Source organism: Struthio camelus, chromosome 3 (genome assembly GCF_040807025.1).
Source record: "Struthio camelus isolate bStrCam1 chromosome 3, bStrCam1.hap1, whole genome shotgun sequence".
NCBI classification, from domain to species: Eukaryota; Metazoa; Chordata; class Aves; order Struthioniformes; family Struthionidae; genus Struthio; species Struthio camelus.
The window spans coordinates 45,492,774-45,506,201 of NC_090944.1; the positions used below are offsets into that span (position 1 = coordinate 45,492,774).

The following is a 13,428-nucleotide window of genomic DNA, read 5'->3' on the forward strand; positions in this document are numbered from 1 at the left end:
CAAATCTGTGCAGACCTTCTCTCCCTATAAATGTGAGGTCAAAGGTGGGATGTTTTTGGGACATCTCTTATCCTGCATGTATTACTGGGAAAGTCAGCGTTGCCTGCTTTGAACTCCTATTCCCTCCCAAAGCAAAACTGAAGAGTGCTTGAGGTTATGTTTCTCAAAAACCTCTTAAGAAAATACTGTACTAAAGTGATTTCTTTAAACTTTTATGAGACTATTATGCATTTTTTAACTTTTTTTTACACTTGAATATTTTGGAATGCTCTGTTTTCATTACAGAAATTGGTAGGAAAACTTCCCTATTTAATTTTACTGCCACTTTATCTAAAAGCACGATGTTTCCTTTCTGCCCCTCCCTCACAGCATGAAAGTGTCAATAGCATTTTCATATGTTTTGCAATACATACGTTTTAAAGCAGTGGGGAACTTGCTTCTGGCTGGTAATTTCTTGTGGCTGTAAGTATTCTCCTCTATAAAATAAATGAATCCACTGATCTTTGTGCTCCTTTAAACATACAGTTACTTAGTTTAGCTCACTGTTTAACCTTCACGATTCTTTCAGTGAGTGAATCCAGATTTGATGGTCTGCAAAAATGTGGAGAAAACAGATTAAATCAGGCTTGCGCATTTTCTGGAACTAAAAATTAGTAACTGCTACTTGCGGAAAGCTTTTGATGATAAGGTCTTAAATTACTTTACAGAGGTTAGGGTGAACAGAATTTCACAGATGTTGTTGAATTATCTGAGTCACAAAGTCATTGTTAGAGCCAGGAATGCAGCAGTGTTTCTTACAACACTATTTTCAGGCTATGAATCCTTGCCTACGCTGATTTTCTTTCAGATTTATTAACCAAAGGTGATAAAGTATGGTCTTAGAGCAGTGATGGTTTTAGAGCTAATAGAAGTATTGGAATTAAGACACTTGAAGAGAACCCCAGAACCTGAGAAGAGGATGAGAGGTGATGGCTCACCCCAACAAACCAGGAGTCACCTCTTGGTCAAAACGTTGAGGCCAACAGTTCTCCAGCCTTCATGAAAACTGCATTAGGAGGGAAAGGTGCTTGTGATGGAGGAAGAAAGTGATGCCTGCCGTGTGTTATGCTGCTGCAGTAGCTGCTTTTAGTAGCTGCCTGCCCACAGGTTAGCTGCTTACAGGAGTTGTAATGAGCAGCCTAAGCCAAGCTAAACCTACCCTGCAGCCTCACTCTGCTCACCGTAGGGTGTATCCTCCCACTCCTCCCGTGCCTTCAGCCCTAGAGCAGGCTGGACCGACTTGTAGATGAACCCAGTGGAGAAAATTAAGGTTATTTCTCAGTTAGATCAGGAGCTACGCACAGGAGCTACGCATGAGGTCACTTATCTAGCACATGTCCCTCATTGCTTTTCATCTGCCTTAACAGTGTCAGCCTGGATCTTGTTCAGATTTAACAACATCTGTGGGTTTTTGTTTTTTTTTTAAGTCAGAGACTTAATCAAACATGCTTCTGCAGAACTGAAGCATTGGTTGTTGCTCATCTAGGTGTTTTAGTGATTAAATTATCCTAAAATGCCAGTTGAAAACCCCACCAGAAACTTACTTTTAGGCACCTCGCTAGCTTTAAAATAAGTGCATAATGCAAATTAACGTTTGTATTTTTCTGTCAAATTAAGTAATGATAGGTGTTAGAGAACTTGTGTATTTTTCTTTGCTGTTGGAGTTGGTGATATCATTACAATTTAGAATAGTTGTTAGGTTTGCGTAGAAGAATATGGATAAGCATCCGTGAATATTTTCCTGAACATTATTACATATCGCCCTTCACTCTAATGCATGGTGTAGAAAGATCAAGCAGGAGAACACTGTACAAACATTGACTGATCTTCTTTTTCCTCTAGGATTACGATGGCTTTTTTGAATCAAAGGAAAGCAACACTGTCTTCTCCTTTCTCGGACTGAAACCTAGTTTGGCATCAAAGGTAAGTGAAATATTGCAGACGTCTTAGGAAATTCATAAAACATTAAGATTGAATTTTCTTTGAACAGGAAGAACTCAATGTGTTCAGATGGACCATTATCTTGATAGCTATCCATATCAACTTAATGCTAATGAGGTAAATGAAACTGCTGCAGGGAGAGGTAAGGCATTTTAAATGAAACAAGTTCTACCTGTGAGTTAATTTGAGACAGCAAATGAATTAAGTTCAAGCAACACATTTTGCTTCCCTTTATCAGCATAAACGGAAAGAAACTGACTTAATTATAATTAACAGAGAACAGAACTTGGGTCTTAATCACTGAAATATCTGCAGCTAGCGGTCACCAAAACATCATCTTGCTGGGCCAGCCTGCCATAATGGGCCAACCAGGACAACTTTTATTGATTAAGCATTAAAAAACATGCTGAAATGGTGGAGGTGCCAGGAGCTGTAGCAACGTTTTGGATAAGAATTAAATTTTAAAGAACACATATAACAGGACAGAGCAGAGAGCCAGTTAACTTGTTTCTGTTGAGGGCAGTATAACAGAAGACACATTATTGCCATGTGGAAGCCTGAATGGGCCTGGACACTCATACAAAGAGAGTACGTATGATGCTCCTATGGGCAGTAGATTAGACAGCTAGGGAAAGATTTTCTTTTGGGTTTGGTTAGTGTGGCTTGAGGCCTGGGTTGTAGCCCTTGAGTATCTATAAAGTTCCTCTTCTGCCAGGAATTCATTTATTTCTGGACTTCAAGGGAGAGATGAGTAGGTGGGAACCACAGCAGGGTTAACCACAGAAGCAGGTTATTTTGGCAGCCTGCGTTGCTTTCTATCTTGAAGAATTAGTTGTAGGGAAAAGATGATCGCCTGCTGAAGTCAGAAATAACAACTTCTCTGCAGCTGTATTCTTGGGAAATGCAACCTGTCGTAGGCCTGGGGGAGTGGCCATATAAACGCGAACAGACCACTATTTGTGTCTGGTAGTGTTTCAAAATGATGCATCCTCAGCTGTTATGGGAACTAGGGCCATGGGTACCCCACGTTCCAAAGGATTTGCCTGAGCCAGACACAGAGAAAGGAGGAAGGACTGGCAGGGGCAGGGAGGGTGGATAAAGGTCACCAACACAGAGGACGAGAATGTAGGAACATGTTAATAGCATTAACAATCTTTTTTTTTTCTTTTAAGTAGAAGTCAGAACCCTAGAAAACCTGTCTGAAGCTTCAACCAGCACATCTTCTGAATGAATGACCCTGTTGTTCAGTGCACGATGGCTTCCCTAATGGATCACTGTGATAGAGCAACACGCATCATTGTTAGTATTCTGCTTGCCACTGGGATGGTGCTCGCCAACAGTATGGAGTTAATAACACATATGAAATGGGGTGACGACTGAGCTACTCATCTTCCTTTTCAGAAATATTCATTGTTGATGTTTCACGTTTGTCTTTAGATAGCTTTTATAACTGGCACTGACATTCTGTCTGACACATACATTTGAGGATGATAAATGGTCGTGTAGGGCCTGTATTGTTAACAGATAAACTTACCTAGTCAGATTCCTTACCTTTTTGAAGTGTTGTAACTAATGCACTTGGAATTAGTTCATCGTGACAGCTAAAGTTCTGGTGCTTATTAGAAAGTCTGTGCTATCTACAATCCAAAAGATAAAAACAGTCAATCTTAAGATCTCATTCCAAGGTAAGAGCTACCATATTTCTGCTCTACCTTTATTTATTGCGATGTTTATGCTAGCATATGTTTATTGTAAGAGACACGAGCTGCTAACCCTGGTCATGAAAACTTGATTTGCCTCATGATGCACATTGCAGCTGGCTGTTTAAAAACAGTTGTTATCATGGAGGGGATGCCAAGGTGCAATATTTTGACATGGGTCCTTTTCCAAATAGAGGTAAAATGTTCATAGATAGAAAATACTGGGTAGTTCAGAAGAAGAGGTCTCACAGCTAGGTGATCTCTTAAGTGAGAAAGACATAGTGCCCGAGGTTAGAGCTCTTCACTTGGACTGTCTTAAAATGAAAATTTGCCAAAACCTTGAGTTTACCTCCCATAATACACTGCTCCACCATTATCCACAAAAGGGCCAGGAGGGTACTTTGAGAGTGAGGGCTCAATCCTATAGAAGGTTGAACACTCTGCCCTGGTCCTGGAGCACACCTAATTTGCTCAGCTGTTGTTCCCATACCTGCCCCCAGGTATGGGAATCGTTGGGGTGCCTCAAAGACAATGAGAAAGCTGAGTGTGTGTTTTACTGGATGAAGCTGCGGTAGTCAGCCCTGCTGAGAAGCAGGAGCTAAGAAAAAGAAGTAGAGATGATCCCAGAGGGATTATTTTGATGATAGCAGAACTTAGGCCCCTAATTTGCCAATAAGCGTTGCAGAATGCGTTTTAGCAACAGGTCAAATTGCATTCTGCATTTGTGAATCACTTCTAGTTATTTAAATAACAGCTAAGCTGTAATGTAGTTTATGCTCAAGTGATTTCATAATGGCTGGATAGTACTATTCCAATAACTGTCCTTATGTCTTTGCGTAAAATGACAGATGACTACTGTGTGTGAGAACTTCTCTGCATTCCCAGCATTGCTCAGATCGTGGCTCGAGGGAAGCCAAACTTCCTGTTAAAAAAGTATCAGAAAGCAACGACGTCTGTGTAACAAATGACATTTTGATTAAAATCAGTAAACACAGCATTCTAGAAATGCAGGAAGGGACAACTGAAGGTCATCTAGTCCAGCACTGTGTCAAAATCAGGGCTAACACCAACACTAGCTCAGGTCAGATGTGGCTTTGTCTGCTAGAGTGTTAAATACATCCAAAGATGGAGATTTCATAACCCTATAGGTTGCCTGTGCCAGTGCTGCACTACTCTACTAGTAAAAACTTTTTCTAATGTCCGACCTGAACTCCCGAACATTTGTGGCTGTGGACTTTTTTTTTTTTTTATGTTATCTGGCACTCACAGGAAGAGTGTGGCATCATCCTTTTTGTAACTGCCTTCCAGGTAGTTGTAGGCTACTGCTAAGGTTACCTCTTAGCCTTCTTTTTGCCTCAGTAAGCAAACCCTGCTTCCTCAGCCTCTCTTCACAGGTCTTGTGCTTTAGGCCTCTGGCTGTCTTAGTTTGGTGGAGGGCTACTCCCAGCCTCCACTGAAGCATGGCCACCCCTAGGGGCAGAACTTTGCATTTTTTTCCTGTCAAACCTCAGGAAGTCTCTGTTGGCTCAAGGTTATGGAGTTCCCCTCGGACTGAGGCTCTGCCATCTGCTGTCAGCCAGTCTCCCAAGTTCAGTGTCATTCATAGATTTGCTGAGGGCACACTCAGGGTCATCATCCAAGTCCTTGATGAAGATCCTGAGCAACAGGAGAACTGTAATCTCCGGATTTCGGGCAAGAGCTTACTCAAGACTGCAGAGGTATGACGTGTCCAAAGTTCGTGACTGCTGATTGTTACGGTAAAAAGTAGGTTACCTTGCTATTGATGTTTCTGAGCCACAGTCTGCTTAAACTGTATGGCTTTTCCCACTAGTACAAAGGCAAAAAGTTTTAAAAAGGAGAAGCTAAAGGAAACCATCCATGAATCAATTTCTCTTTGCATCTTCGTGTGCCTCCTCAGCTCGATTAAAGGAGCTAGATGGAACAAGAGCACACACAGATTTTAACCCCATGGTTATATTTACTATTCAAAATCTTGGCTATAGCACCTTCTCTAGAGGAATCCCAAGCGGGAGCTGATAGTATACATATATATATGTATATATATATATATTTTTTTTAAGAATTACATAGTTGCCTGTGGTAAGTTATTGTGACATTCTTGTCGCTAATCCCGTATTTTTATGAGACCTAAACTTCACTGTAAGAATGTGACAAATAAGGCATGAGCTGGAGCTGTACATTCTTAACTTCAACAAATTCTATATAACTGTTTCTAAATGAGGAAAAGAAAATTATTTAACTTTACAAAGAATACAGATATAAATTTACATAATTACACAGTCAATTACAGAAAAGCCATCCTGGATTTATCATGTACTTGATATGTTGTAAACTTTGAGAACTGCCTGAACACCCAGTTTTGAAAAACTTACAGAAGTAAGTATATCCCCACGAGTAATCCCAGACTTGGTGATGTGAATCGCAAAACTCACACTGATTTCTCCAGGGCTGAAATCAATTTACAAAACTCCTTGAATTTTGATAATTGCAGAATAGAAGCCTGTAGTTCAGTGGAGAGTAAATTCTGTTATAGCTATTAGGTGAAAGTAGCTTACTTCAAAGAATGCATATGGGCATAATCAGTTGTATGGAGGACAATACTAGCTCCAGGGAGACCCTGCTTGCTTGCATGGATTGGCTTTCTAAGGCCATTAGAATATTTGCTGTTGAATTGTAAGAGGCTAGCCTAAAAAAAAAGTACATATGTTGCTCAAATGTTAGTTTTGTCTAATGTGCTGCAGCCTTATTTTTGTAATTAAAGCAAGTAGAGTTTTAATTTGTTACATAAGGTGACCTGTAATTTTTTAAACCAGTTTTGTAATAATGAAATGTAACTAGTCAGGTGACTGAAAAGTTCTCTGGAAATTAGAGCCACTGTTGAAAGAAATAGCAAATTCTTAATTTTGTTTAAAATAATTGCATAAAAGAAGGTATGCTTGAGAACCATATGGTCCCAGTTTTTAGCTAATACTTGTAACTAACCCCACTTTTTAAAAGGGAGAGCAGTGTGAATTAAACTTTAAATCTTCATACCTAGCTAAATCTGCTGTGCGGGCATATGTGCACACACACATTCACTGTATCAGTGGCTTTAACAAGAGATGTTTCTGTTTGTGCCACACACTACTGGATAGTGCCTTGTCAGAAAGAGGACTGTTACTTTAGGGCCTTCTTAGATGCAATCAAACTTTGAACTCAGAAGGGGGTAGTTTCTATTATTATTATTTTTTTTAATAATGCAGTAAATTGATACGGGGGCTTGAGAAGAAAAACACATGCTTTGTAAGGTTGAAACAGTTTTTGATGAGTCTTGTAAACTCTTAATTTTTCTTGGGGTGGCTTTCTCTCTCTCTCTGCCTTTCTCTCTCTTTCTCTCTTTTTCTGTTTTCTTCTTTCTTTTGTATGTGAAATTATTTTAGAATCAAGCCTTTCAAGGAAGTGGTCCTGGAGTAAAGCCCCTAAATCCATGTTTAGGGTCAAAAATAACTGTCTGTTTGAAGTGCTGAGGAGCCCAAGTGCTATCACTGAAATGAAGAGGAGCTGTCAAACTCTGAGTAGCTTTCTTGCTTCTCCCTCCGTGTCCCCTCTGTCAGGCCACTTACTTAGGGAGCCCAATTCTTGAAATAACATTATTTAAAAATAGGGGCCTAAGATTTTAGGCAGTGCCTTGTGGCAAGGGAGCTGCCTTCACATGAGTGTGAGAGTGGCATCTTAGCCAAGAAGTGCCAAATCCCATTAGTCTTCCTTGACTTGTGCGCTGATTTCGGTACAACTATTTGTGTGCGCAACGCAAGGAGCAGCGAGTGTTGCGTTTCCGCCCTGCTCAGAGAGCGGGAATGGAAGAAATTGTGCAGAATGGCAAATAGCGTCTTTATGTCACCTTGAAGAGTGGTTCTCACATGGGCACATTGGCCTATCCTTCGCCCTCTTGCACACAAAAGGCTCCCTTAGAGATTTAGGAGGGAAAATGGAGAACGGCTTCTCGAGAGCATTCCTTCAGCCAGGGCAGGCTGGGCTTACTCCCTTCTTCCTACTCTGTCCCTCTTCCTGATGTTCCCTGTCCCAGCATGCGCAGAGCTCTGTGCAAAGCTCCTGCTCCCAACCATTTCAGTCACATTCCTGTGACCTTGCAAGCGCAGAGCTGGCGTGCACCTTGAGAGCATCCATGTTTTGTAACCTAGTGGGAGAGGGAGCACATTGCATCCTAGGCTGTGTACACATGGAGTTTTAAGTTGTGTATTGCAACCGTGTTCATCTAATAAAAATGTAACTCAAAAAAGACACTTGGGGTCTGTTGTTTGTGCCAGAGAAAACAAAGGAAAAAATAAGGTGAATCTGTATTCTTGCTGCAGCTCCCTCTGGTGACAACCTGGTACTTCAGCAGGGGAAAGCATTTCAGAGCTCTCCCCATGGGATGAATGAACCCGATTCTGCAAGATGCTAAGCAGGTTTGGTCCCTGTTAACTTAGTGGGAACTATAATATGCAGAATTTCTACAGGGTTAGGCTCTAGATCCTCCCTGATAAAGAGCAGTGATTTATTGTCTTCAATTTTTTCACTTGACTTAATTGATAAATACCATGGAAATGAAGGCCAGATCCTCTAGGAATGGCTTGGACAATGGAGCTAGGAAATTTTCACACGTTAAAGTTTTGCTCCTGGGGCTAAAATGTTCAGGAGCACATCACACTTTTTCTTGGCTGTAAGTTACTATTTTGACCATCCATGTCGGCTTTCCCTGTAAGGTATTTAGATATATTTTACACTGTAAGTGGCTGACAGAAGGTAGAAGTTTGCATCAATTCGGTTTCCCCTAAGTCGTCATTCTAATATGTAATTTGTAATCTCCTTCCAGTTTGTTCTAATGCTTGTCCGTTATCTCCAGTATAAGCACTGCTATGAAAACTCTAGCAATTTGTGGCTTTTTTTGTCACTTTGCTGTAAGACAAGGCAGGTAAAAGTGATGTGAATGAGCACATAGGGAAGACAAGGTTGAAAAGCTAATTCTGCGCAGGCAGGAGGATGGAGCAGCTCCTCAGCTGCACTAGGATCAGTAGGACATCTCTGAAGTGAGTGGAGCTGTAGCAGCTAATACCACAGGGTACAGGGGCTCATACCACTGGTCCAAGGAGGGAGTGCACATTCAAATGTGTTGTATCACAGTGGGTAGATGCAGCCAGATTTTGCTGAAGGGAGGGGCGAGCACTTCTTGATTTCCAGAGAGGAAGATGAACAGATGTTCTGTAGCCATTCACGGCATCCCGTGAAGTTGCAATTTTTTTGTATGTGGCTGCCAGAGAATACCCTAAGTGCATTTTGCACATGGAAGTTGCACGGTATGTGTTTTCTTGCCACTAGCTCTCGTTCTCCCGTGTAGCCCCAGCTCTGCATGTGTTCCCTGTGGCAGCGCTCAGCTATGCTCCCATGTTACAGGGGAAGGGGATGCAAAAGTTTCATTTTGCGTTCCCCAATCAGCAACTGGTTTCATTGCTGAAGACACTTTTATCATTATGGTATACAGCTTATATCCTTCAAATACTAGCCTTTCAATAAAAGCATTCATGGGAAAAAGTTCTCAGAGGTCATCTGTGTGTTTGCATGCATGCATATGTGTGTGTCTGTGTTTGTCTATGTCACGTCCCCCTTCTTGTTCCCACTTCAGCCTATAAGTCTGGGCTGTAAGAAAGTGCTCCTGAACTGGAGTATGAGTGTGATTTGATTTTTAGGTGTCAGAGGCTTTCCTTGTTCACTTCATAGGCTTTGATCAGGCTGTCACTAAAGGCACCTTCACGCCTTCATTAGAAATAACCTCACACAGGCAGTACAGCATAACACAGGTGAACGTGGGTCTGGGTGCAAATCCTCCCTGTTAGTTTTACTGCCTAAACTGATTACCTAAATGGTGACCACTGTACATAATTCAGTCCCTTGATGAATTTGAGAAACATTAGGGAATTACAGGATTAAGTAAATAGCACTGCACTGTAAAGAAAAGGTCAGCCACATACAAAAAAAAAAAAAAGTGTTAACAAGGTGAAAAAGAAACCTTTTAGGTTTTGACATGGAAAAAGGAAGTTCTTAAGCAGAGTCCTTGTGAAATGCTTACCAGTCCCTCCGTGTTTAACTGTCCTGTCCAGCTTTAGCTGTCTACGATATGTACATCTACTAAATTCAAGAGAGGCCCCCTGTGCTCTGCGGGGAAGAGTACATACTTCTGTCCATTATTCATTTCACCCTAGTGCAAAAGCTAAAGGTCAAATGAGTTGTGTCTTAGAAATGATGCCACCTCTAGCTATATATATGTGCCATCCTGTAGCTATATGGAGAGGAACTCATATGCATAAACAGTGTAGCTATGTGAAGTAAGAGAAATTCCTTTCAATATGTCTGGGAAACCAGGGAGATTCCTGAATACCCCCTTCCCTCTCCCCATACTCCAAAATGGTCCTAGCAAGAGGATCATCCCGTAACAAACAAGCAAAAAAACCTACGTGGTGCTATTGTCGCTTTTTGAAGTCAGCATACATCATGCAGCAGCTCTGCACCCACCTGGGAATACTCCCTGCTCTCTGATGCAGGAGTGAGAAAATACTTCTCACATAACACGTAGGAAAATAAACAGTATGCTGATTCTGAGCTTTTCTAGTCCCAGAGACTGTACATCCCTTTCTGGCCCACATGAGAGATGCAGCCTCTAATAACTGTGCTACGCAACAGCACTGTGCTTCCCAGTCCTTACACATCTTTGGTAGATCAAGAGCAATTCCACTGAAATCAATGAACGTTAAGATGCGTAAAACTAATTTGAAATGAGAATTGAGCCTAGATGTCTCTACATTACAGTACCTTAATTAAGTAAATAAACTCGGTGGCCTAAGTGATTCTACTGGGAGCCAATGGAAAAAGTTGATGGCAGCTCATATTTTGCCTCATTTCTTTGGGCTTACACGAAACACTGTAGTGAGATGCTTCCTCCATCAGCAAGATTTTGTTCACTGTAAAGTGACTGAGCTGTTGGTGTTGCAAGGCTTCAAGCCCCAGGTGCCAAGCAGAAGCCGTGGCTGTTTTCCAACTGCCTCGTGGAGAAACTGGGCTGTCTCCAGCCGTATCCCTGCTCAAGGGGTTCGTGTCCCCAGTGTACAACTGAAGGAGTATGAAACAAATCTGCACTAGCAGAAAGCGTAAGTCCTTTTTTTCTTTAGCTGCTCTCAATTTCACACTTTGATGTGCTTAAATGGGGGGAGAAGGGAAGTATATCACTGTAAAGAGGCATAGATGGATAAGGTATCAGTTTTCCACACGATACCGATCAGCTCTTCAGATGTGAGAACTAATAAAACACAATTACTTTTGAGCATGATATAAGCAGCATACTAATGTGTTCAAATACCTAATTCTTCGTCGTTTAATTATAAATTGTCTAATTAAAGCTATATCTGGAGAGGCCTCCGGTCCTCTGTGCCTCAGCTTCCTTTGCCAGCATACCCATATTGCCTGCTTTTAACTATTGCCAAATGACTGTCTCTGTCAGGAATGGATGCTGCAAAGAGTCCTCCTGTAACATCTCCTATCTGCAGTGGTGGTGCTGCCATATGTCACTGCAAAATGATAGGAAAATGGCTCGCCGGGCTGGCCGGGACTGCCTGCGAGGTGCGATGCTGTCCAGCTCACAATATATTTCTCTCACTGAGGGAGGGGGAAGCCCCTACGCCCACAGCCCATGGTTCAAAACAAAGTTGGCGGAAGCCAATCTGTCAGTAAGCAGTTTTCACAAAGTCATTTAAAAAAAATCAGTTGCTGCAGCAGGAGAAACCTTCAGAATAATTTTCAGTGCCCAGATGGTGCATCAGAGCTGCTCGGGGGGCAAGCGCAGCCGTGCGTCAGCAGCGGGCTCTACTCAAAACCTGTTTGGTCAACAGGACTTTCCCTGCTTCACCCAACCCTCCCATCATGGTGCTACACACTGATACAACTTTCCTTTGAGGTGTTTTCTTATCTGGGTTTTCATAGCTTTACAGTTTTCTAGTTTTCTTCTTGTTTTTGTAGGACATGCCTTCTCTTCTAGGTATTTTATGTGAGTGGCATAAATTTCAGTTTAACCTATGGCAGTGTTTTTAGGTGAGGACAACTGTATAGCATTGCTGTGAAATACAGTATTGAGTCATTAAGGTACATTGCTGTAACATCAATACTGTTCCAGCAGGGCCATGCTATTTAAGCCCTAACTGGTCATTTCAACTCCTTAGGCACATTCGTGCTCTGAGCAAAGTGTGGGTGTCCATCAAACCCACCTAGGACAAAAGTAGCAGCATTTCAGTGTAACAAAATTTCAGAGACTGCATTAACTAGTGAACCTGGAGGAGATCTCTTGGGTCACAGAATCAAAGTCCTGCCATTTCCATTATCATGTAATTCTTTTCATAAAAGTATCAACTTCCAGCTAAAAACACCAATCTTGAGTTTGGGCTGATTTTTTTTCTTTTTTCTTTTTTTAGCTTTTTCTTTTTTTGTCTCTGCGGTGCCAGTTGGAAGGTTGTCTGAAGATCTCATTGCTCTTGCACCAAAAATTAAGCCTTCTTCCAAACTCCAGCTGAAGTTTATTCATGGCCACTTTATGTCCCTTGTTCTTGCACCACTGTGTCCGTTCATTTAAATAAGTCTCCCTTATCAGAGTGTGCCGATCATAGGAACTTATATCGTGGTTTTCTGTCCTGTCTTAGCTATGCTTCTGTCAGATTGAAAAAGGAGTGTACCTCCTGCTCGCCCCAGCAGCTGTCTACGCAGGTTTGCTTATTTGGAAGAGCATTAGTGATTTTCAGTGTTTTTGGCATAGGAAAAATTGTTTTAATAGTATTTAACCTAAGACATTGTCACCTGCAATCCTTTTGATCAACACTGATCTTCTTTTCCATCAGTGTTAAACACTGCTTTTGGTTGTACATGTTTGGGTGCTGCGGATGCTCGGATGCTCATTAGACTGGGATGCTCGTTAGACTGACGGCTGTGTTTCTTGTCACTGCCCTTCAGTGCTCTTTTGCTGGTATTTCAGCTCAGTCAGGAGGCAGCATGCTCTGGCCCTGGTTAGGTAAAACACGTCGGCACAGACTTAGCTCATTGTTAATGGTCCCATAGGAATCTGCATGCGGGAAAGTAAATGAAAGTTAAAGAGGGCTGAACTGGTGCGAGAGGTTTTGGTAACGTGCAGAGCCCAGGTGTGCAGAGGAGCTTCTGCCTCCCCTGATGCCCCAAGAAAACTCAGATCACTGGGATGAGGATTTCTCCCCTGTACAATAGCATGGAGTAACACCACGAAGCAATTCCAGAATGAGAGAGACCAAAATCAGTTCTTTAATTACTACAGCTAGCAAAATCCATAATTTAGAGATATAATGAAGACAGAGATGAACTTGATATTTGCTTTCAGTGTCTTGGCAGAAGTCTCATCATTTAAGAAGTTTCCCATTTTAGCCCTGACTGAGCTAATGCTCCAGTTTAGCATATTTCCGGGGCATACTGTGTGGGCAGATGAAAGAACTGCGTTTGCTAAATACGTGAATTAAACATTCTCTTGACACACTTTAACCTTCAATTAATTCAAAGGTGTCAGAAAAATCGATAGCCAGATGTACTCCTTGAACTTATAGCAGCCTCAGGAGTAAACTAAAGCTCTTAGAAACAACATATCTTATGCTTAAGCTCACAAACTTTTAAAAATATATTTCAATTT

The 13,428-nt window shown here is 41.6% G+C and overlaps 1 protein-coding gene across 1 annotated transcript in view; it reads left to right on the top strand.

Moving 5' to 3' along the window:
- The window catches only part of SH3BGRL2 (SH3 domain binding glutamate rich protein like 2), a 75,697-nt gene extending 67,715 nt beyond the window's left edge, over positions 1-7,982 (top strand). Inside the window, exons 4-5 of the mRNA XM_068936470.1 lie at positions 1,882-1,962; positions 3,156-7,982. Of these exons, the coding sequence (XP_068792571.1) occupies positions 1,882-1,962; positions 3,156-3,170 (96 nt within the window). The 3' untranslated portion in view covers positions 3,171-7,982. The remainder of the gene's footprint in view (positions 1-1,881; positions 1,963-3,155) is intronic.
- The last annotated feature ends 5,446 nt before the right edge of the window (positions 7,983-13,428 follow it).